The sequence below is a fragment of the Hyperolius riggenbachi genome, chromosome 5, assembly GCF_040937935.1.
Source record: "Hyperolius riggenbachi isolate aHypRig1 chromosome 5, aHypRig1.pri, whole genome shotgun sequence".
In the NCBI taxonomy this organism is placed as follows: domain Eukaryota; kingdom Metazoa; phylum Chordata; class Amphibia; order Anura; family Hyperoliidae; genus Hyperolius; species Hyperolius riggenbachi.
The window spans coordinates 24,958,596-24,983,796 of record NC_090650.1 but is presented as its reverse complement, the minus strand read 5'-3'; the positions used below and the strand labels follow the sequence as shown (position 1 = coordinate 24,983,796).

At 47.5% G+C, this 25,201-nt stretch overlaps 1 protein-coding gene across 2 annotated transcripts in view; it reads left to right on the top strand.

Moving 5' to 3' along the window:
* The window catches only part of LOC137518023 (unconventional myosin-Ig-like), a 221,986-nt gene that overhangs the window by 180,346 nt on the left and 16,439 nt on the right, over positions 1-25,201 (top strand). For both annotated transcript variants that reach the window (XM_068235194.1, XM_068235195.1), the window contains exon 21: positions 909-1,063. In XM_068235194.1, coding sequence (XP_068091295.1) covers positions 909-1,063 — 155 coding nt within the window. The remainder of the gene's footprint in view (positions 1-908; positions 1,064-25,201) is intronic.

Sequence of the window (25,201 nt, the reverse complement as noted above, 5' to 3'; positions counted from 1 at the left end):
GAGGAGTTTATAATGTAATCCCTGCCATCACATCATTAACTGTCCTCAGATGAGTTTATAATGTAATCCCTGCCATCATATCACTAACTGTCCTCAGGGGAGTTTACAATGCAATCCCTGCCATCACGTCACTAACTGTCCTCAGAGAATCTTATAATGTAATCCCTGCCATCATTTCACTAATTGTCCTCAGAGGAGTTTATAATGTAATCACTGCCATCATATCACTAACTGTCCTTAGGGGAGTTTACAATGCAATCCCTGCCATCATGTCACTAACTGTCCTCAGAGGAGTTTATAATGAAATCGCTACCATCACCTCACTAACTGTCCTCAGAGGAATTTATAATGTAATCCCTTCCATCACGTCACTAACTGTCCTCAGGGGATCTTATAATGTAATCTCTGCCATCACCTCACTAACTGTCCTCAGAGGAATTTATAATGTAATCCCTGCCATCATGTCACTAACTGTCCTCAGAGGAGCTTATAATGTCATCTCTGCCATCACCTCACTAACTGTCCTCCGAGGAGCTTATAATGTAATCACTGCCATCACGTCACTAACTGTCCTTAGAGGAGCTCATAATGTAATCTCTGCCATCACATCACTAACTGTACTCAAAGGATCTTATAATGTAATCCCTGCCATCACTTCGCTAACTGTCCTTAGAGGAGTTTATAATGTAATCCCTGCCATCATTTCACTAACTGTCCTCAGGGGAGCTTACAATGCAATCCCTGCCATCACGTCCCTAACTGTCCTCAGAGATGCCTACAATCTAATCCCTGCCGTGTTTGGGGGAAGTTTAGGATGCTATCGTTCGGGGGGGCAGTTGGTGATAGTGGGCCTTGGGTGGTAAAATGTACAAATCCTGCCCTGTCTATGATAACGTTCTCTATTGCAGGTGACAGGACTGAGTCTGACCAGCGGATCAGACCAGCTGATCGTCCTTCACACCCAGAAGCACGATGACATGGCGTTCTGTCTGCAGAGGGCGGAGCTGACCCAAGGCAGCCGAGTCGGGGAGCTGGTGGGAATCCTGCGGCACCACTTCAAATCGTAAGTCACCCCTTCAATTATTTGCAGTGTGATGGCATGATGTCCAGTCCTGATATTTTCCACAGACTGATGCCGGTTGACTGGGAGGTCATTGAAATGCTAATTTTATGCAGCTTGGAACTCAACCAATGAGATGCAGCAGCATTTCATTGGTCTAATTTGGATCATTGATTATCTCAGAATTATTAACATGTCAGTGCCCAACCCTTCAGAACCTGCTGAAAACATGCCTTGCATTAGAAGACAGGGAGATCTGTAAACTGGGGCAACAGCTGTCTTTATTTTTGTTTGTTTTTTTCAAAAACATTTTTTTTACAAACCCTTTTTTTTTTTTTAAAGAGAAACCATGACCAAGAATTGAACTTTATCCCAATCAGTAGCTGATACCCCCTTTTACATGAGAAGTCTTTTCCTTTTCACAAACTGATCATCAGGGGCCTCTGTATGGCTAATATTGTGGTGAAACCCCTCCCTCAGGAAACTGTGAGGACCATGGTCCTGACTAGAGATGTCGCGAACCTCCGATTTTCGGGTCGCGAACCCTGTTCGCGAACCTCCGCGAAAGGTTCGGTTTGCGAAAAAGTTTGCGAACCGCAATAGACTTCAATGGGGAGGCGAACTTTGAAAATTTGAAAAAATTCTACCGGCTGGAAAAATGATAGAAAACATGTTTCAAGGGCTCTAATACCTGGAGGCCCACCCTCCTCCCCTTCTACCTATTCCCTCAGGTTGCGGAGGGAGGAGGGTCTCATCTGCCAGGGAATTATACTATTTCAAAAACCAGTTTACATACCATAGCTGGAAATCGAACCCAGGTCTCATTGTGTGGTGGGCAAGCACCCTAACCACTGTACCACAACAGTACTAACTGAAGCTGGCCTAGCATTTACCATTTATGCTCAATACAAGAGAAAAAGTAGACAAGACAAATAACATTTATATCACGCTTTTCTCCTGGCGGACTCAAAGCACCAGAGCTGCAGCCACTAGGGCATGCTCTATAGGCAGTAGCAGTGTTAGGAAGACTTGCCTAAGGTCTCCTACTGCATAGGTGCTGGCTTACTGTCTACTTTTTCTCTTGTATTGAGCATAAATGGTAAATGCTAGGCCAGCTTCAGTCTGTACTGTTGTGGTACAATGGTTAGGGTGCTTGCCCACCACACAGTGAGACCTGGGTTCAAATCCCAGCCAATGTGAGTTGGCTTTTATGCTACAAATCCTTAAAGGGAACCTAAACGGAGAAGGATATGGATTTTTCCTTTTAAAATAATACCAGTTGCCTGAATCGCCTGCTGATCCTGTGTCTCTAATACGTTTAGCCACAGCCCCTGAACAAGCATGCAGATCAGGTGCTCTGACTGAAGTCAGACTGGATTAGCTGCATGCTTGTTTCAGGGTGTGATTCAGCCGCTATTGCAGTCACAGAGATCAGCTGGACTGCCAGGCAACTGGTATTGTTTACAGGAAACATCCATATCACTCTCAGTTAAGGTTCCCTTTAAGCAACCTAATGTTTCTATTGCATTGAGCATAAATAGTAAATGCTAGGCCAGCTTTAGTTAGTACTGTTGTGGTACAGCGGTTAGGGTGCTTGCCCACCACACAGTTAGACCTGGGTTCGATTCCCAGCTATGGTATGTAAACTGGTTTTTGAAATAGCATAATTCCCTGGCAGATGAGACCCTCCTCCCGGAGGGAATAGGTAGAAGGGTAGGAGGGAGGAGGGAAGCAGCTGTCCCTTAACTAATTAGTGTAGGCAGACAAGTGAGTGAAATGGCATAAGGACCTTGCTTGGAGGAGGAAGGAGGGAGGGCCTCCAGCAGTGAGAGCAGTGTGTTTGGCAATAATGTGACTGCTGACTGTGAAGAGGGTCAAAGTTTTGCTCAATAGAGCTTTATGGGGCGAATCGAACTTCCGCAAAAGTTCGCCTGGTGCAGGCGACCGCGAACCCCCAAAGTTCGCCTGGAACCGTTCGCCGGCGAACAGTTCGCTACATCTCTAGTCCTGAGATCACACTGTGGGAGCCTTGTTGCATTGTGGGAAATAACAGCTATTTCCAACTGCCAAAAAAGCAAGCAGCATCTCCTTCCACTGACATCACCTGCCAGCAGCAAAGATGTCTCCTTTGATAAATGTCAGAATGTAAATCAGGGAGAGGAAAGATTTTACAATGGGCAAACACTGACTAAATCATTTATACATAATTATTGTAAAAATAAAGCACTTTTTATTACAATGTTTTCACTGGAGTTCCTCTTTAAGGCATAAAACATATATACCGTACGTTCTGTGAAAAAGTTTGGCTTTTTTCACCAGATGGTCAGACGATGATTTGGAGACATATACGTATTATACATTGTAGGGATGGTCATTGAGTTGAGAAAAATGTATGTAGTTTGGATTTGGACTAAATCAACTGCAACGGCTGGAAACTGCATGGAATGCCTTTTCCCACTTTCCTTTAGATTGTAAGCTTGCAAGGGTAGGGCTCTCACCCTTTTGTGTTTAGGAATTTGTCACACATTTATTTATATTCTGCATATTCTGCATTTTGTATATAGGGACGGATCTAGGGGGGGGGGGGGGGGGGGGGGGGGGGACGGGCAGACGGGTCTCTTGCCCCAGGCGCAGTTTGCTGAATTCTTAACCACTTGCCGACCAGGGGAATTTTCACTGATCGGTGCTGCGTGGGCTCTACAGCCCGCAGCACCGATCAGCAGTGCAGCAGGGCGATCAGACTACCCCCCTTTTTTCCCCACTAGGGGGATGTCCTGCTGGGGGGGTCTGATCGCCGCCGGCCATTAGTGGGTAGCGGGGGGGGGGCTCCTCAAAGCCCCCCTCCGCAGCGTTTTGTGCGCTCCCTCCCTCCCCTTACCTCCCTCTCCCTTCCTGGGCTGCGCAGGACGGATATCCGTCCTGCGCATTGTGGGATAGGCTTCAGCCTATCATATGCCGCGATCCCCGGCCAATCAGAGGCCGGGGATCGCCGATCTGACTTACGGCGCTGCTGCGCAGCAGCGCGGTATCATGTAAACAGCGGGGATTTCTTCCCCGCCTGTTTACATTTTGCCGGCGAGCCGCTATCGGCGGCTCTCCGGCTGTTCACGGAGACACCCTCCGTGAACTGACATGGAAAGGCCGCTTGATCGAGCGGCCGTTTCCATGGTAACCCGCAGACGACCAGTTTACGCCAATCGGCGTTAGCTGGTCGTCAAGAGGTTAAAAAGGCGGCAAAATTTGGATGGGGAATGGCAGTTTAGGCGCCAAAACCTGACCTTTAGGCGCCAAAACTGGATGGGGAATGGCAGCTTAGGCGCCAAAACCTGACCTTTAGGCGCCAAAACCTGACCTTGCCCCAGGCGCAACTTGGTCTAAATCTGTCCCTGTTTGTATATCGGTGTATACCATTGTCTGTATTATTATACACCCCATGTTTGTTTCTGACTTTGTACAGCGCCGCAGAGTATGTTGGCGCTTCATAAATCAATAATAATGTTAATAATGTTTAGCATGTCATTGATTATTCCTAACGGTGCCTATTAACGGTGCAATCACTTGAACGATTGACCATACGATCAATCAGATACCTTTTAGGGTGGCAATCAACAATGAATGATCCTTCTATCGATCGTTCTGTTGATCCGAATTTCAGAAGGATTCTGTTAGTCTGATCGGATTGCTTATCATTTTCCCCTCCGTTAGTGGTCCTGGTCGATTGGACAGTCTATCATCTAGGACATTTGATTGCTAAATAAGCACCTTATCATTGTGCCGGTCTACAGACCCCCGTATCTGCTGAGACCATCACAGGGGCCCGACGAGATGGGGGGCGAGCGTTGGTCGGAGTCTCGTTTAGCGCAGACCCGATCCTGCAGACGACGTCCAGCACGGAATTGGTTAAATCAGAAGAGCCGTCTGTGTTTGTAAATAAACCCCATCTCCGCTAATTACCTCCTGGGATGATTTTGTTTGCAATAATTAACGCCTTTGTCGGCTGTGACACTCATGTTAATTGGAGCGGGGGAGGGGGGTAGCGGGATGCAGGTACTGAGAGGATGTGGTTGGTTCAGTGAGAGAAGACATAACAAGACTTTAAAATTTGTTTGTTTTCTGATGAATTGAGGGGAAGAGGGGATATATCAAAGGATAAGACTGTATGAATAGTACTACCTTGTATCTGATGATTTGCAGGAAGAGGACATTGGGGGGCCAGTAATGCATAACAATATTTTGGATGGCCCCCTTAAGCCGCATCTACACGCGTAGATGCGGCCGTGATGTTCCTTATCAATCGAGCCGCTAATGCGGCTCGATTGATAAGATCCGACAGGACGGATCTTCCCACCGCCGATTCCCTGCTCGTCCCACGAGGGGACAATGGCAGGGAATCGAGCGGAAGATGCGTGGCGCGGGGACGAGCAGGAATCGAGCGGGTATTGATTCCAGTGCACACGCGGCGAGCGGGGGTGGCGGAAGAGGCGATCTACACGTGTAGATGAGGCTTTATGGTGTCATTCTCCAATTCCAAACTGCCCATTCCCCTCCATGGTGCCAAGTGGGACCTTTTTCCCTGATTCAGGTGAACTGGGCACTGGCTACGCAGGGTGCTTTAATACACCGTCATTGTACCTGCGGTATACGGTGCCCAAGTGGTGAGGTGGGCAACCAATTCACTACCCAATTGCCTAGTAATTCAGCTAAGAGTTTCCTGCACTATTACCTGATCAGTCCCTGATGAGTCACTCTAGGTGACGAAACATGTAGGGAGGAGCTTCTATGCGGAACTAAGTGGAAATGAACTGCAGCGTGCAACACGTAGGCCCCTCTACCCCCCCCCCACCCCCCCCCCCCCCCCCACACACACACACACAGTACACACACACACACAGTACACACACACACACACACACACACACAGTACACACACACACACACACACACAGTACACACACACACACACACACACTACACACACACACACACACACACACACACACTACACACACACACACAGTACACACACACACACAGTACACACACACACAGTACACACACACACACAGTACACACACACACACAGTACACACACACACACAGTACACACACACACACAGTACACACACACACACAGTACACACACACACACACACACACAGTACACACACACACACACACACACAGTACACACACACACTACACACACACACACACACACACAGTACACACACACACTACACACACACACACACTACACACACACACTCAGTACACACACACACTCAGTACACACTCAGTACACACACACACACACACACACACACACAGTACACACACACACAGTACACACACACACACACACACACACGAAACATGTAGGGAGGAGCTTCTATGCGGAACTAAGTGGAAATGAACTGCAGCGTGCAACACGTAGGCCCCTCTACCCCCCCCCCCCCCACACACACACAGTACACACACACACACACACAGTACACACACACACACACTACACACACAGTGCACACACACACAGTACACACACACACAGTACACACACACACACACACTACACACACACACACTACACACACACACACACACACAGTACACACACACACAGTACACACACACACACAGTACACACACACACACAGTACACACACACACACACACACAGTACACACACACACAGTACACACACACACTACACACACACACACACAGTACACACACACACACACACACACTCAGTACACACACACACACGCTCAGTACACACACACACGCTCAGTACACACACACACACTCAGTACACACACACACTCAGTACACACACACACTCAGTACACACACACACACACACACACACACAGTACACACACACACACACACGGTACACACACACACAGTACACACACACAGTACACACACACACACACAGTACACACACACACACACAGTACACACACACACACACACAGTACACACACACACACACTACACACACACACACACAGTACACACACACACACACTACACACACACACACACACACAGTACACACACACACACACACACACACACACACACTACACACACACACACACACACACACACAGTACACACACACACACACACACACACACACACACACACACACACACACACACACACATTGATGTCAGAATCTATAAAGATTAGAACCTCTTTGTTTGGAACGATAATGAATTGACAGGACAAATATCTAATTTGATTACATTCTAGTTGGGTGGCTTTACAGTGGACCTGAACGCTTGCACAGGACGGAAGGAAAACAGAGAGAAATACACCCTGTATGTATTTAGAGAGTTTAGCCTGTCTAATTCCCCCTCATCTGTGTCTAATCACAAGTTGTAATTTTGATCCCTCAGCTGTGTCACCTGACTACCACGGCAGATAAGCTCATTTGAAAGCACAGGATGTTAACAATATGTCTGCTTCCTTGAAAGCAGGACGTAGACACACTGCAGATTTATTGCAGGATCTGTATCATCTGTAACTAAGAAATGTTTTTCTTTAAAGGTTATTATGCTGTTGCTCATCTTTTAGAGCAGAGAGGAAGTCCTGAATTCAGGTCTGCTTTAATACTTGTACATGAAATATTTGCCACAGGAATAACTCCAGCATCTCCTTGAAACTGAGCTCCATAGGAAAGATATACAGCCTCGAAGACTTTAATTAAACATTTGCTGGAAATGATGTATGTAAATTAGCATGCAGGCCGCCTCCCCCCCCCTCCTCTGGATTGGTGCTCGGTGCTCAGAGGACTGCGCTGCAGCAGAGGAAGGACTGCTATAAAACATATCCGATGATTATGTTTTTCATTCGACCACTAATAGATGAACAATGCTCGGTCTGTAGGATGTGCCCGGGCCGCTATTTCAGTAATGTAATAATTGCCTACTGGATGGAACGGGAAGCAGGGGGGGAGGGGCAGTAATGACCTGTCTCGCTGTCACGCTGCATCCTATAGAATTATATATATCGCTATAGGCAGAGACTTGGTTATGGCTTTCAGAATTTGCTCGGCAACAGATTTAACCCCTGACGGGCTGGTGGGAAGTGGAATGCACGTGGGGGGGGGGGGGGGGGGAGCAGACAGCGCTGCAGAGAAGCCAGCATGTGGCCGGGGACAAACATCAGCCAATTTAGGGAACAATACGCGAGATGTGGCTGGATTGTAAAGAACGAGAATCTTACCGATTTTATGCAGCTCGTCAAAAGCAACCCTAAAGCTCTGAGCTGGTTGCACTGCAGTATTGCTTTCAAAGAGGAACTGTGGTAAAAATAACAATGAATAAAATTGCTTATTTTTTTTACAATATTCATTTATAGATTATTTAGTCACTGTTTGGCCATTGCAAAATGTTTCCTCAGCCTGATTTAGGCCTGGTACCCATTACAAATCGCAATCGCTAGCGTTTTTGACCACTTCGCATCCAGACCTTGTTTCCCACTTATGGACCAGAGCAGTTTTTACATTTTAGCTATGTCCCTTTTAATCAGCAATAACTTTATCCCTACGTATGACACCTAAATGAAATATATATTGTTTTTATCAAGACAAGCTAGACTTTCATTGTATGGCATTTTTTCCCTTGAACAATTTAGTTTTCTATGCATTTTAATAGGAAAAAGAGGAAAAAAAATAGAAAAAAACACATTATTTCTCAGTTTTACAAACTACAGTTTAAAACTAAAAAGGGCTATTGTAGATAAAAAACACACATTTTGTTTGTTTTTTTTTACACTTAAAACTTAGATTATGTTCCTGTCACAATTTATGCTGAAGATATTTTATTTGAAATAATGCTACAGGGTGCATTTTTCATTATGATTTGAGAAAATAAAAGTATTTTTAATAGTAAAAATCAATCTTATTTGTTCAGGGAACATTTATTCCCTTTCACCAATTAGTGCTACATCAGATGCCAGAGGTGTACAAAGGAGCAAATCCAACCCTGCACAGCACTGCTTCAGCTACAAGACGTATATCTACTGACTCGTGGCTTAGATGAAGTCACAGAGGACATAGATATACTGTAGTGGTGGATAAAGTGGTTATTGAGCGTTTTGTAAGCGATTTCATGAGCGTTTTCTGGTGATTTTGGTAGCGATTTTAAAAAGTGTAAGCTTTTTGCCAGCGATTGTGTAGCGATTTGTGATTAGCAATTTTATGGTCCTTTCAATTCATTTTCATTTTTTTTACAATGTGCAGTCATTTAAAAACGCTAGCAAAATCGTGCTGTGTAGGTTTTGACGAGCGATTACGTCAGCGTTTATATACTTTACATTGCAGAAATGCTAACGCAAAACACTAACGCTCAGAAATGCTGCATGTCCTGCGTTTGCGATTTTGGCAATCGCTCCAGTGGAATTTGGCCCATCCATTAACATTAGCTGAGCGTTTAGGGAAGTCGCTAGCGTTTTGAAGACCTCCCTAAACGCTAAAAAAAAACCCGCTATAGTGAGTTCTCAAAAAAAACGCTCTAGTGGGTTCCAGCCCTAACATTCTGAAATGTATCACTAGTGGTGACATCCTTAGCATAGCTCCCAACTGTTCCTCTTTTGGAGGGACAGTCCCTCTTTGGGAACTAAAATATCTCTGTGCCTCTTTCCTCCTCATTTGTCCCTCTTTCAGGACTGATGTGCAGATTTATGTAAATATATGTATTCTTCTACAGAAACGTTATTTATATCCTACTTTTCTTAGTTTCAAATGTTACTATGAAGGAAAATGAACCAGGATAGAAAGGACCAGTGTGGTTTGAATTATAAAACAACATATTTTTCTTATGAAATCTTTATGGTATGTGTGACTAGGGGTGTGATGGGGCGTGGTTAAAATGTGGCAGGGGTGTGGCTTCAGTATCCTTCTATCTGATCTAAAATATTCGGGAGGTATGTATTTAGTTCTGCCAGGTGATCTCTACGCAATGTTCGTTACTGAGAACGACACACACACACACACACACACACACACACACACACACACACACACACACACAGTGACATAGACACACACAGTGACATAGACACACACACACACACACACACAAACACTGTGAATCAGAGACATATACTCAGGGCCGGGCCGAGGCATAGGCTGGAGAGGCTCCAGCCTCAGGGCGCAGTGTAGGAGGGGGCGCAGAATTCATTTAGCTGTCATTCCTAATTGTGTTTGAAGCAGAAAGAAATAAGAAAAGGGGATACATGGCAGTGACTGCAAGCCAGATAACTAGGTATTATGGTGTTGGGGAGGTTGTGGGCTCTGTGGCGCCTCTTAGTCTAATAGCAATCACTGTGTGACAGTTGGGGTGGGAGAGGTGGAGGGGCGCACTTTGCTGTCTCAGCCTTGGGTGCTGGAGGACCTTGTCCCGGCTTTGCTACTGCCACACACACACAAAATCATAAAGACAACACCTTCACAGTGACACACACAGACACCCAACCACGCACAGCAACACCAACACACAGTAACATAGACACTTATACCCAATGACATACGCTCATTCTCACACACATGATCATACACACGCATGAACACACAGAGACAGACACACCACACTTACAGCAACACACCCATACCTGCGCAAAGGCACACACACATACGTGCACACAGACAGGCACACCCACACACAAGCACACAGACACACACAAGCATGCACCCAGACACAGGCGGGCAGACACACCACACATACAGCGACACACACAGACTAGCGCACAGATACACACAGACAGGCAGACACAATACATGTGCACAGACAGACAGGAAGACACACACACAGACGGGAAGACACATACATGTGCACAGACACACACAGGTAGACAGACACACACATACATGCACACAGACACAGGCGGGCAGACAAGCTACACTTACAGCGACGCACACACAGACTAGCGCACAGACACACACAGACTAGCGCACAGACACACACAGACTAGCGCACAGACACACACAGACTAGCGCACAGACAGGCAGACACACATACATGTGCACAGAGAGGCAGGAAGACACACACGTGCACACAGACACACACAGGCAGACAGACACACACATACATGCACACAGACACAGGCGGGCAGACACACCACACTTACAGCGACACACACAAACTAGCGCACAGAAACACACAGACTAGCGCACAGACACAGACAGGCAGACACACATACAAGTGCACAGACAGACAGGAAGACACAAAGACAGACGGGAAGATACACATGTGCACACAGACACATACAGACAGACACACACACACATACATGCACACAGACACACGCGGGCAGACAAACACAGGCAGACAGACACACACATACATGCACACGCAGACAGGCACACGCACAGGTGCGCCCTGACACACATACATCCACACAGACAGACACACATACGTGCACACAGACACACACACAGACAGACACACACACACACACGTGCGCAGACACACGCTCCTGGCTGCTGTCAGGCTGGTGATGATCCGGGCGAGCCGGATAATTAGGATCAGCTGCACTGGTGGCTGTGCTGTGAACAATCACACATCAGAGAGCTGTGAACACAGAAATAAGCAGCGCCTCGTCTCATTCCTGCTGAATCCACAGCAAGAGCCATGAATAATTTACACCATAACAATGTCCTGATTACCGCCGCATGGCACATGAACCCGGTGTCAGGGAATTCTCCATCTGTACATCACTGACCCAGATCTGTGTGTCCACAGGCCCCGCCCACAGCGCAGCCTGGCCAGGGGATTCCTGTGTCCTGCTGCAGTACAGCTACAGCATGTCCCTGCCCTGAGTGCAGCTCTCTGATCCTCTCCGTGCAGAAGAGCTGACAATCTAATGCATTGTGTGTGTACAGCTCTCTTCCTTCAAATATAAAGCACTTTACAGAGCACATAGTCATGTCACTGCCTGTCCTCAGAGGAGCTCACAATCTAATACTACCATAGTCCTAGCCTAATGTCCTACCATATTATTATGTATTTATATAGCACTGACATCTTCTGCAGCACTGCACTGAGTACATAGTCATGTCACTGACTGTCCCCAGAGGAGCTCACACTCTAATCCTACCATAGTCATAGTCCAATGCCCTTACCATATTATTATTATGTATTTACAGTATATAGTAATAATAATAATAATAATCCGAACATTTGTATAGCGCTTTTCTCCTGTCGGACTCAAAGCGCTCAAGAGCTGCAGCCACTGGGATGCGCTCAGGAGGCCACCCTGCAGTGTTAGGGAGTCTTGCCTTGAACTCCTTACTGAATAGGTACTTGACCTAGCCAGGATTTGAACCCTGGTCTCCCATGTCAAAGGCAGAGCCCTTAACCAGTACACTATCCAGCCACCATACTGACATCTCCTGCAGCACTGTAATGAGTACACAGTCATGTCACTGACTGTCCCCAGAGGAGCTCACAATCTAATCCTACCATAGTCATAGTCTAATGCCCTACCATATTATTATTATGTATTTATATAGTACTGACATCTCCTCCAGCACTGTAATGAGTACACAGTCATGTCACTGACTGTCCCCAGAGGAGCTCACAATCTAATCATACCATAGTCATAGTCTAATGCCCTACCATATTATTATTATGTATTTATATAGTACTGACATCTCCTGCAGCACTGTAATGAGTACACAGTCATGTCACTGACTGTCCCCAGAGGAGCTCACAATCTAATCCTACCATAGTCATAGTCTAATGTCCTACCATATTATTATTATGTATTTATATAGCACTGACATCTTCTGCAGCACTGTACTGAGTACATAGTCATGTCACTTGCTGTCCTCAGAGGACTTGTGAGATAGGATGCATTTTGAAAAATAAAAACACAGAAACCACGGGAGCCCAGACAGAGTAGTATGTACTGAAAATGGAGCAAGTGTAGGCAAATAGTACTCACAAAATTAGGTTGCTTTAGAAGACAGCCAACCTATTAGGCATGTGGAGAACTCCCATCTCCTCCACTCTGGTTAGATGGACTCTCTTGAATTGTTGTCGCTCTCTTGAGTGAAAAAAATGGCCACCAGTGCCACCTACAGTCCCTATCGCATTCATTAACCGGGGACTACCTGTATTTCACTAGTCACTTTATTAGGTACGTCTTGCAAGTGCTAAGTATGCAGCCACGGGCCGCTCATGAAGCAGGGTGAGGCAGGTTCCTCAGGCGGCGGAAGTGGGGGGGGGCAGTGCCGCTTGCACGTGGGTTGGAGAGCTGCCAAGCTAGAGGGGGTAGCAGCCAGGAAGGCGGAGCAGCAGGCACAGCAGTGGCGAGCGGGTCAGACCCCCCCTCACCTGGGGCTCCCCTGTCCAGCTAATTTCACGGCGTTTCTATCAGGCAGCGAGCGGGGAAAGCAATGACTCAACTACTTGCGTTCCCCTGCTTGCGTCATTTCCTGCATTGCGGCCCACTCTACTTCAGTGGGCAGCATTGCAGGAAATGACGCGAGCGGTGGAACGCATGCAGGTGAGTCATTGCTTTCCCCGCTCGCTGCCTAATAGAAATGCTGCCCAATTAGCTGGAGGGGGAGAGGGGACGGAGAGCCCCAGGTGAGGTGGGGGGTCTGACCCCCTCCCCACCACTGTGCTCACTGCTCACTGCTACCCCCTCCAGGCTATACTGGGGGCAATTATACTACCTATCGGGGGGGGGAGGGCATCCTCACAAGTTTGCCTTAGGCGGTAAAAAGTCTAGAACCGGCCCTGTGAGTTTGTATGACTTTTTTTGCCATCAGAACTGCCTTAATTCTTCATGGCAGTCTTCAGAGATTTTTGGTCCACAGGGGCATGATAGCATCTTGGAAATTGGCTCCGCCCATGTCATGGCCATGCCCATTTTTTAGTCGTGGCTCCCTTTAGTGTGGGCCTGGGGGCACAAATAATTTGCCGCTTGGGGCTACAAAACTCTTAGCAGCACCCCAGTCGCAGGCTTTAGGCTGGGGTCACTCTTGAGTCCATGGAAAAGGGTTGCAATTTTCCACGGACAATTATTTGTCGTCTCATCGCAAACTCTGCTGACTGGGAATTCCATGCAGCGTGTGCAAAAGGCAACACTTCTGGTATTTTTTTTAATAGCACATTACTTGCGACTCTCCATTGGGAAGCATTATGTGCATTTTTGCATTGCGCGTAAACGCCTGCGATTTTTGGCAAGTGTTACCCCTACCTTACTGTTTATTTCACAGAGGTGGGGGAGGGTGGAAACTCCTTAAAGAAGAACTGTAGTGAGAGGGATCTGGTGGAGGCTGCCATATTTGTTTCCATTTAAGCAATACCAGTTACCTGGCTGTCCTGCTGATCCTCTGCCTCTAATATTTTCAGCCATAGGCCCTGAACAAGCATGCAGCAGATCAGGTGTTTCTGATATTTTTACAGATATGACAAGATTACCTGCATACTTGTTTCTAGGGTGATTCAGACACTTCTTTAGCCAAATAGATCAGCAGGGCTGCCAGGCAACAGGTTACATAGTTACATAGTTATTTTGGTTGAAAAAAGACATACGTCCATCGAGTTCAACCAGAGAACAAAGTACAACACCAGCCTGCTCCCTCACATATCCCTGTTGATCCAGAGGAAGGCGAAAAACCCTTACAAGGCATGGTCCAATTAGCCCCAAAAGGGAAAAACTCCTTCCCGACTCCAGATGGCAATCAGATAAAATCCCTGGATCAACATCATTAGGCATTACCTAGTAATTGTAGCCATCCATGTCTTTCAATGCAAGGAAAGCATCTAAGCCCCCTTTAAATGCAGGTATAGAGTTTGCCATAATGACTTCCTGTGGCAATGCATTCCACATCTTAATCACTCTTACTGTAAAGAACCCTTTCCTAAATAAATGGCTAAAACGTTTTTCCTCCATGCGCAGATCATCATGTACTCTAGTCCTCTGAGAAGGCCTAGGGACAAAAAGCTCATCCGCCAAGCTATTGTATTGTCCTCTGATGTATTTATACATGTTAATTAGATCCCCTCTAAGGCGTCTTTTCTCTAGACTAAATAAACCCAGTTTATCTAACCTTTCTTGGTAAGTGAGACCTTCCATCCCACATATCAATTTTGTTGCTTGTCTCTGCACCTGCTCTAAAACTGCAATATCTTTCCTGTAATGTGGTGCCCAGAACTGAATTCCATATTCCAGATGTGGCCTTACTAGTATTGTTTAAAAGGAAATAAATATGGCAGCCTCCATATACCTCTCACTACAGTTCACCTTTAAGAATAGCAACAGAAATATTTTATATAATCTTTTAACTCACATTGCTTAATATGGCTGACATCACGCCCAGCACCATGGCAACGCTCCATATAGCGAGAGCGATTCCCAGCCATTCATTCCGCATGCATACAGAGCCATTGGAGCGTAGCGTCTTCCTATAGATCCATTAGTCGAGTATATCTTCCCTTTATGCGGATCTTTAGCCGCCATCATGAGTAGAATGAGAACAGCGGGGCGAGAAAGCAAATGCCTTACAAATGAAGGTATTATACCGCCATCACCTGACAGGTCTGTGCTGCCTACATGTGGTTTTCCTGTACAGCGTGATATGGCGCCCCCTATAGTCTGCATCACCCAGACAGCAGGAAATGCCCCTCACCTCCAGTAGTACTTTGGTCACGCCACATAAAGAAAAATCTTAAAGTAAAACTCTGACAAAGCGGACCTGAACTCAGAACTTCCTCTCAGCTCTAAAATATAAGCAACAGCAGAATAACCTTTAAAGAAAAACATTTCTTTATTACAGCTGATGCAAATCCTGCAGTAACTCTGCAGTGTGTCCACTTCCTGCTTTCTTGAAAGCACACAAAGGGATTACATCCAGTGTTTACAAATTAGCTGCTCTGCCGAGGCAGCCAGCTGACACAGCTGAGAGATCAAATTACAGCTGTGATTTGTTACAGATGAGGGGGAATTAGACAAGCTAAACTCTCTAATTACATACTAAATACATACAGGGTGCATTTCTCTCTGTTTTCCTTCTGTCCTTTGCAAGAGTTCAGGTCCACTTTAAACACAGAAAACAAATACTTACCTCAGGAGAGGAGAGCCTCTGGATCCTAACGAGGATTTCTTGCTCCTCCTCCTCTGTTTCAGCTCTGGGACCCTCCAACACTGCCCCCCCTGCGCTGGCACACTAGCACCAGCACTGCTCGGGGTCGTGCGGGAATACCCGAGTCTGATTGGGTCCGTGCTTCTGTGCAGACAGCTTGCCCCTGCACAGTAGCGCGGACCCGATCCTGCCTGACTTTTTCTGAAGAAAGTGTGTGGGGCGTTGCTAGTTCCGCCAAGCTCTTTTTTAGGGGTCCCAGCGTTTGAACGTAGCGGCAGATGAGGACGAGGGAGGCCTTTTTAGGATCCAGAGGCTTCCCTCTCTCGAGGTAAGTACCCCCTATGGACACTCTTTATTTTGCCACAGGTACACTTGAACACTTGCTTGCTCAGTCATTTTGATTCTTTTGTCACATTTTCAGCATGCGATTTTAGAGCTATTTTGTGCTCCTATCGCAATCACCCAAGTGCTACATGGACCGTGTTTGTACTTTAGGGAAAATCGGATTGCTGCAGTGAGAACACCACCATCGCATTGTTACAGCCAGGGGCGTAACTAGAAATCACTGGGACCCCCTGCGAGACTCTGGATGGGAACCCCCAGCCAAACCGCGGAGAGGCTGGGGGTAGAACAGCGCTGTACACAAGAGCCTGCTGAATAGGAACTGTCTACAAATCATTGTCAGCAAAACTTTTGTAGGATTCCTTATCAGTGGCTGAGCAGATGCAGTCATTGCAGTCATGCAGAACTGTGCAGAGAGCAGAAAGGTTTTTTTTATCTCCTTGCCCTTAGTTGTAAGTCCCCCCCTGGCCCTGTGGCTTCTTGGCCCCTCTGCGGCTGCATTCCATGCAGGGTCTATTGTTACGCCCCTGGTTACAGCACTTTGCATATCGTCAAAACGCTGAAAATCATTAACAAAAGTGCTGCAGTGTGAAATAGCCCCTTTCCAGTGCTCATCACAGGCGTTTGCTGGATTTAGTTCATGGATTTGCATGGGGGGGGGGGGGGGGGGGTAATGCCGGCATGTGTCAGACATGACCAGTGCATTGTTACTGAATGCCAGTGGTGTAGCAATAGGGGGTGCAGAGGTTGCGACCGCATCGGGGCCCTTGGGCCCTCCCTCAACCACAGTATTAGCTCTCTATTGGTGCTGTGCTCACAATAATCACTTCTATAGATGATTTGATTAGTAGTAATCATTAACAAACAGTTCCCCATTCCCTTCTTGCACCTCTGACACTGTAGTAGCCATAGGCAAGTTTTGGTGCGCCGTATCAATTGTTATTTATAGAGTGCTTGGGGGGCCCAATGTGAAACTTGCACCAGGGCCCATAGCTCCTTAGCTACGCCACTGCTGAATGCTGCAATTGCAGCCAAATGGCGCCCGCGTGTGGCCAGCAGACGACAAATGGGCAGTGCAGTCGTCCGTGGAAAAGAGGCCTAATCCTATAGGATGGCTATATGGGCACATAAATGGCAGATGAAATTCAATGTTGAAAAATGTAAAGTCATGCATTTTGGTCGTACCAATGGTCTAGCACCATAGAAAATAAATGGGATACAGTTGGGGACATCAAACTTGGAGAAGGACTTAGGAGTACTCATCGACAGCAAGTTAAATAATCGTACTCAATGCCAAGCCGCTGCAGCTAAAGCTAACAACATTTTGGGATGCATTAACCACCCTGGCGTTCTATTAAGATCGCCAGGGAGGCTGCGGGAGGGTTTTTTTTTAATAAAAAAAAACTATTTCATGCAGCCAACTGAAAGTTGGCTGCATGAAAGCCCACTAGAGGGCGCTCCGGAGGCGTTCTTCCGATCGCCTCCGGCGCCCAGAATAAACAAGGAAGGCCGCAATGAGCAGCCTTCCTTGTTTTGCTTACATCGTCGCCATAGCGACGAGCGGAGTGACGTCATGGACGTCAGCCGACGTCCTGACGTCAGCCGCCTCCGATCCAGCCCTTAGCGCTGGCCGGAACTTTTTGTTCCGGCTACGCTGGGCTCAGGCGGCTGGGGGGACCCTCTTTCGCCGCTGCTCGCGGCGGATCGCCGCAGAGCGGCGGCGATCAGGCAGCACACGCGGCTGGCAAAGTGCCGGCTGCATGTGCTGCTTTTTATTTGAGCCAAATCGGCCCAGCAGGGCCTGAGCGGCAGGCTCCGGCGGTACTGGACGAGCTGAGCTCGTCCAGACCGCTCAGCAGGTTAAAAGGGAAATAAAAACTCGAGATGCTAGCATAATATTGCCCCTGTTTAACTCTCTAGTAAGGCCACATCTGGAATATGGAATTCAGTTCTGGGCACCACATTACAGGAAAGATATTGCAGTTTTAGAGCAGGTGCAGAGACGAGCAACAAAATTGATACGTGGGATGGAAGGTCTCACTTACCAAGAAAGGTTAGATAAACTGGGTTTATTTAGTCCAGAGAAAAGACGCCTTAGAGGGGATCTAATTAACATGCATAAATGCAAGAGAGAGCAATATAATAGCTTGGCGGATGAGCTTTTTGTCCCTAGGCCTTCTCAAAAGACTAGAGGACATGATCTGCGCATTGAGGAAAAATGTTTTAGCCATTTATTTAGCAAAGGGTTCTTTACAGTAAGAGTGATTAAGATGTGGAATGCATTGCCACAGGAAGTCGTTATGGCAAACTCTATACCTGCATTTAAAGGGGGCTTAGATGCTTTCCTTGCGTTGAAAGACATCCATGGCTACAATTACTAGGTAATGCCTAATGATGTTGATCCAGGGATTTTATCTGATTGCCATCTGTAGTCGGGAAGGAATTTTTCCCTTTTGGGGCTAATTGGACCATGCCTTGTAAGGGTTTTTTTCGCCTTCCTCTGGATCAACAGGGATATGTGAGGGAGCAGGCTGGAGTTGTACTTTGTATTGGTTGAACTCGATGGACGTATGTCTTTTTTCAGCCAAAATAACTATGTAACTATGTAACTGTCATGCTTGTAGCAGCCACACACATATGGGTAAATTCAAGGCTTCCAAAGTAAAGACTTACTGCTTTCCCTCTTCAAGGCAGGGAAATATCTTAGGGTAGGCACACACTAGGCAGAATCGCATGTGCACTTTCCATAGCACACAGTGGAAAATGCATATGCGCCTCAGGGCGTGCTCTGTATGTCTTATATTGTGGTGAAATCCCTCCTGCAGTGTGATGTAAGAACCTAGGTAATGACTGTTTCCTGTCTGTGATCCTTGTTGCATTGTGGGAAATAACAGCTTTTTCCACCTGCCGGGTAACCAGTATCTCCCTCCATGTATAAGTATATCTATAAAAAACAGCCTTTTAGCCTATGACATTGTTAGTGGGTGTGGTTATATAAATGGCAGTTGGTGCTGTCAAGTTTTTTTTTCTTATCTGCCAGTAGTAAAGATGATGACCTGCTGGCTCATTGTGAATCAAACAACACAAATGAACTACATAGCGAATATCACTCATTTCTTAATCTTTTTTTTTTTAACTTCTCACTCTTTTCAATATTTTTTTTCTCCTTTTCGCCTAAAGGGAACCTTAACTGAGAGGCATATGGCTGTTTCCTTTTAAACAATACCTTGGCGTAGGACAGTCAGAGCACAAGAAGGCGGGGCACAGACTATGACCTGAGAGGAGGTTTTGCGCCCCCTAGAGGGGTTCCCCTGCAGGGCGGGCTAGCCCTGCCGGTCAGTGTGTTTATAACCCAGGGTCTTCTGCCTTGTCCTGTGTAGGCATGCAGATCCATTCAGCTTCCATCTGTCAGGCCAGCACAGGCCAACGCCCAGCCAATTACCCCAATCCGAGGACAGACCATCCATCTGTTGCCCACAGAGATGCCATCTGCAGGAGGGGGGGCTGGATTACCCCACATCTCCTCTGATAGGGATAATAACTCAAGGTAAACAATCCCGTCACTCGCTCCAATTAGTCCTCCGCAGTGACGGCAGCGCTCAATCCCTTATATCTTCTGTAAGGTGACCTGCGGCTCTCTGACATGACGCCACTGGTCACAGGTGTGCACAGAGGGGCAGATCAGGTCAGGCCAATTGCTCCAGGTCCCCAGAGCCTGTAGGGGCCCCAAGGCGTCTCCCACCAACTTAACCATTGCTCCCCTGCAGGCCCGGATTTACATCACAGGAGCCTATAGGCACAGAGGTCGTGGAACTCTGGACTTCACCCTCCATGGACCTACAAACTCCCACATAACTGCACTGCAAGTGTGCCGATTGGCCCAGCTGTCACCTCTCCCTTACTTCCCTTGCCCGTCATAGATGCTCCTAAGTATTAGGTAGCTAGAGGTGCCCTCAATATTAAGCAGCTAGAGGTGCCCCAAGTAGTACGTAGCTAGTGGTGCCCCCAACTGAGGGAGATCCGGTCAGTGCAATGCCGAGAGCAGTGTGAGTAACCTCTCATTTACGCTCTGCTCGGGACTCTGCATAGGGAAGGAGGGAGGGAGGCACTGGGGGAGGTGAGTGAGCCGCCTTTCCATCATCAGGCGCCTGTAGGCACAAGCCTACAGTGCCTTATGGTAAATCCGGCCCTGCTCCCCGGGGCCCCTGCAGAGTCTTTGGCAGAGCTCCCCGGGCTCCGTGCATGCCTGTGTTCATCCACCGCTGGCTGCATCTTCTGTGACCAGTGACATGATATTGCGTAATAACACGCGCTGGGCCAAGGAGGAGAGGCGCCCCCGTGAGGATGAAGTCTGGGAGTGCAGGGAGCCATGCATTGACAGAGGAGTGTGCCCACCAGAACTGCAGGAACCCCGGGGAGCACAGTTAGGTTGGGGGTGGGGGAAGGGACAGCAGCCGGCTCAGGGGGGAAACCTGGCTGCAAAAAAGCCCTCCCCCCCCCCCCCGTGCCGCTTTCTTGTTTAGGTGACCGTCAAGTGGGCCCCCAGATTTATTTAGGATGGGTCCTGGAGCAGATGTCCCTACCGCCAGCACTGCTGCTGTGTACACATTATAAAGGTGGCCACTAACGGTCCAATTTCTAGCGAAAAATCGTTAGAGCGATCAGATTGGTTGTAAATAATCTCTGTTGGTGGGCACAATGGATTATGAACGATTATAATTGTCCGATTGGATTTTCGTCAAACCAAAATTTGGATTTTCTTGTTGGTTGTGATAGATAGGAAGCAAAGATTGGTTCGTTGATGGCGTAGTGAACGATTTCACTTCCGATCAGAATTTCTGATCGCTCGAACGATTTTTCGCTAGAAATTGGACCGTTACTGACCAGCTTTAGATCACTCTGCCTGGAGACGACATTTCAGAGTTTGGCGAAGGCTGGAGAGAAAGGCTTGGTACACACATCCAATTTTGATTGCCCACTGACTGAACAATTTTACCGCCATCTCCTCATAGGGGGATTCTTAGGCTAGGTTCACAGTGGCCAGTTGCATAAACCACACGTTATAATGCCTTATAATGACTGTGAACTGCAATGGAGACTGGACATAGACTTTAATACAAATCCAGCATGCAGCGAGTTAGAATAACGTGATCAGTTACAACGCAGTACTGTGAATAGACCCATAGAGCTGTATGGGCAGTGAGTTGACATGCTGAATTATTCTGCAACACAACTGACCACTGTGAACAGGGCCTCAGGGTTTTCTTTGATTTCAAAAGCATTTCCTGAATGGCGGCAGGGCCGGGCCGAGGCATAGGCTGGATAGGCTCCAGCCTCAGGACGCAGTGTAGGAGGGGGCGCACAATTCATTTAGCTGTCATTTCTAATTGTGTATGAAGCAGAAAGAAATAAGAAAAGGGGATACATAGCAGTGACTGCAAGCCAGATAACTAGATATTAAGGTGTTGGGGAGGTTGTGGGCCCTGTGGCACCTCTTAGTCTAATAGCAATCAGTGTGTGATGGCTGGGGTGGGAGGGATGGAGGGGCGCACTTTGGTGTCTCAGCCTTGGGTGCTGGAGGACCTTGTCCCTGCTCTGAATGGCGGTTGCTAAGTCTAACTGCCAAAATAGTGTACGAGTAAGTAGGGAGGCTGGCTGGTATCTTACTGTTTTGTGCAGTTAAATAAACTGCCGTTCTGGAAATGCTTTTGAAAACAAAGAAAACCCTGAGAATCTCCCATGAGGAGATGGACTAGTCCAAAACCTGTCAGTTCTGTCAGATTTTAACAACTTACTTTTTTTGCTGGAGTGGTCCTTTGAGAAGGCAAACTTTTGTTTCACGGATTGGTACAAACTTCATATAAAGATCAGGGAGAGACGTAGTGACATATGAATAGCGTGTCCTCCAGGAAGGCTAGGGATGAAGATGATTGTTGGAGTCTGGCGGGGCAGTGGGGGCAGTTGGGGTAATGACTGCTGATTTTGGAATGAAAGGGGGAGGTTTTCAGAAGACATTACACCACACTCCCGTCTCTGCCCCTCTGCCCGAGGGTCCCACAGAATAGATCCGGGGGTCCCGGGAACTCTCAGCGGACAATACGCAGTTGTCTTTCCATGTAATGGGGGTCCTGTCCTCACAATGCCCCAGCAGCTGTTTCTGGCAGGCAGCAGACGGTGCATTGTGCCACGCTCCCTGGGGAGGGGCAGGGGAAAGCATCAAAGGCTGCTGGTGACAAGGATCGGATGTGGACTGACTTACAACAACTGATGGCCGGTCCCAGCCGCTGGCAGCAGAGCAGACTCCCATCCTCACACTAGTCTGGGAGCACGCCTGTTAGAATCGCGTGCAAATCCCGCGAAATCTCACACAATGAAAGTCTATAGTCTGCATTGCAAATTACATCAATCTAGGATTTGAAATGAACTTTTTAAAAGGAACCCCAAGGTTTGAGACCTATAGCAGCTGCCATATTTATTTCCTTTTAAACGGTACCAGTTACCTGGCAGTCCTGCTGATCTTTCTGGTCAGGAGGGTCTAAATCACACACCTGAAACAAGCATGCAGCTAATCTTGTCAGATTCGTCAGACAGCTGATCTGCTGCATGCTTGTTCAGGGTCTATGGCTTATAGTATTATAGGCAGAGGATCACTAGGACAGCCAGGCAATGTGCATTATTTAAAAGGAAACAAACATGTCAGCCTCCATATCCCTCTCATCTCGGATTCCCTTTAAAAATGCACAACATGTTGGATGGAAAAAACACGAGATTAACGTATTACGGTTAAAAAAAATTCTAATACTGTATGTTTCCCTCTACATAAGAAGGCTGATTATTAAAAAAGCAAATGCATGAAAAACGCCCCCCCAAAAAAGCAAACCCACAAAAATGCAATAAAAAAAAACATAAAAAGCAGAGAAAAATGTAAAAAATGCATATGGCAGTGCTCCCAGCCAGAAAGCAGCCAGAGTCCTGTTCTCTGTACCAACATTTAGGCTAGGTTCACGGTAAGCGTTGCGATCCCGGTAACAGCAGGAAAGTCGCACTGCACGTGTTCCAAGCATTGCATCGCATACAGTGACGCATACAGATAATAACCGTCGCTGCTAAAGAACAGCTGTAGTGAAAGAAGAATAGGAAGCCTGCCATATTTATTTCCTTTTAAAGAAAACCTGTACTGAAAAAAGTTCCCCTGGGGGGTTACGCACCTCAGTAGGGGGAAGCCTCTGGACCCTATCGAGGCTTCCCCTGTCCTCCTGTGTCCCACAGCGGTCTCACTGGAACGCACAGGCGACAAATCTGACAGCCTGTTCAATATTTATCTTTCCAGGCTCCAGCGGGGGCGCTGTTGCGGCTCTTCTGACGCAGATAGGCGAAAATAGCCGATCTCCGTCTGGTCCGCTCTACTGCGCAGGCGACTTGCGCCTGCGCAGTAGAGCGGCCCGACGGAGATCGGCTATTTCCGCCTATCTCCGTGGGAAGAGCGGATACTGTGCCTGCGCTGGAGCCAAAAGGTAAATATTTACATCGCCGTCGCACCGGGAGGATTTTCTCCGCCGTCGTGGGACAGAGGAGGACGGGGGAAGCCTCAACAGGATCCGGAGGCTTCCCCCACCCGAGGTGAGTACCCCCCGGGGGAGTTTTTTTCATTACATTTTTTATTTTGTTGCAGTAGTGTCTGAATGGCACCAGAAACAAACATGCAGCTAATCTTCAGACCAGGCCTTTCTGCCTAGTGTGTTCATAGCCTAAAGAAACCAGATAGACTAACCTGGCAGTCCTGATTCTGTGACAATTCTTCCTTCATATGAATGGCCGAGGTTCAAACACAGCCGCTACTCCCTCCTGCGATGTTTCAGCTGCATTACTCTAGAGAGAAGGAAGGGGAGGGGGGGGGGTGTTGTTACAGAGGTGTTAATATAACAACTAAACTCAAAACTTCACACTTCATTTTCCAAGTAAATTATCGCTGGATTACACAGTTGTTTATCTGCCTGGAGTAAATATCACAAATCATTCTGTGGCACCTTCATGCTAAAACGCAGCACAAACAGGAGGAAAAGGGGTAGTTGGGCCGAACGGTTCGCCGGCGAACGTGGTTCGCGCGAACTTAGGTGGTTCGCGTGCGGGTGTCGCACGCGAACGTTTTGCGGCAAAAGTTCGCAAAAAATCGGTTCGCCCCATAATGCACCTGAGGGTCAACTTTGACCCTCTACATCACAGTCAGCAGGCCCAGTGTAGCCAATTAGGCTACACTAGCCCCTGGAGCCCCACCCCCCCTTATATAAGGCAGGCAGCGGCGGCTGCATTAGTGAGAGTAGGGCGAGCTGCTGCAGTCTCTCATAGGGAAAGATTAGTTAGGCTTAACTTCTTCCTGGCTGCATACCTGTTCTGTTCAGTGAGCCCTCAGCCCACTGCATACCTGTTCAGTGATCCTGCCACTGCATACCTGTTCAGTGATCCTGCCAGTGCATACCTGTTCATTGATCCTGCCACTGCATACCTGTTCAGTGATCCTGCCAGTGCATACCTGTTCATTGATCCTGCCACTGCATACCTGTTCAGTGATCCTGCCAGTGCATACCTGTTCATTGATCCTGCCACTGCATACCTGTTCATTGATCCTGCCACTGCATACCTGTTCAGTGATCCTGCCACTGCATACCTGTTCAGTGATCCTGCCAGTG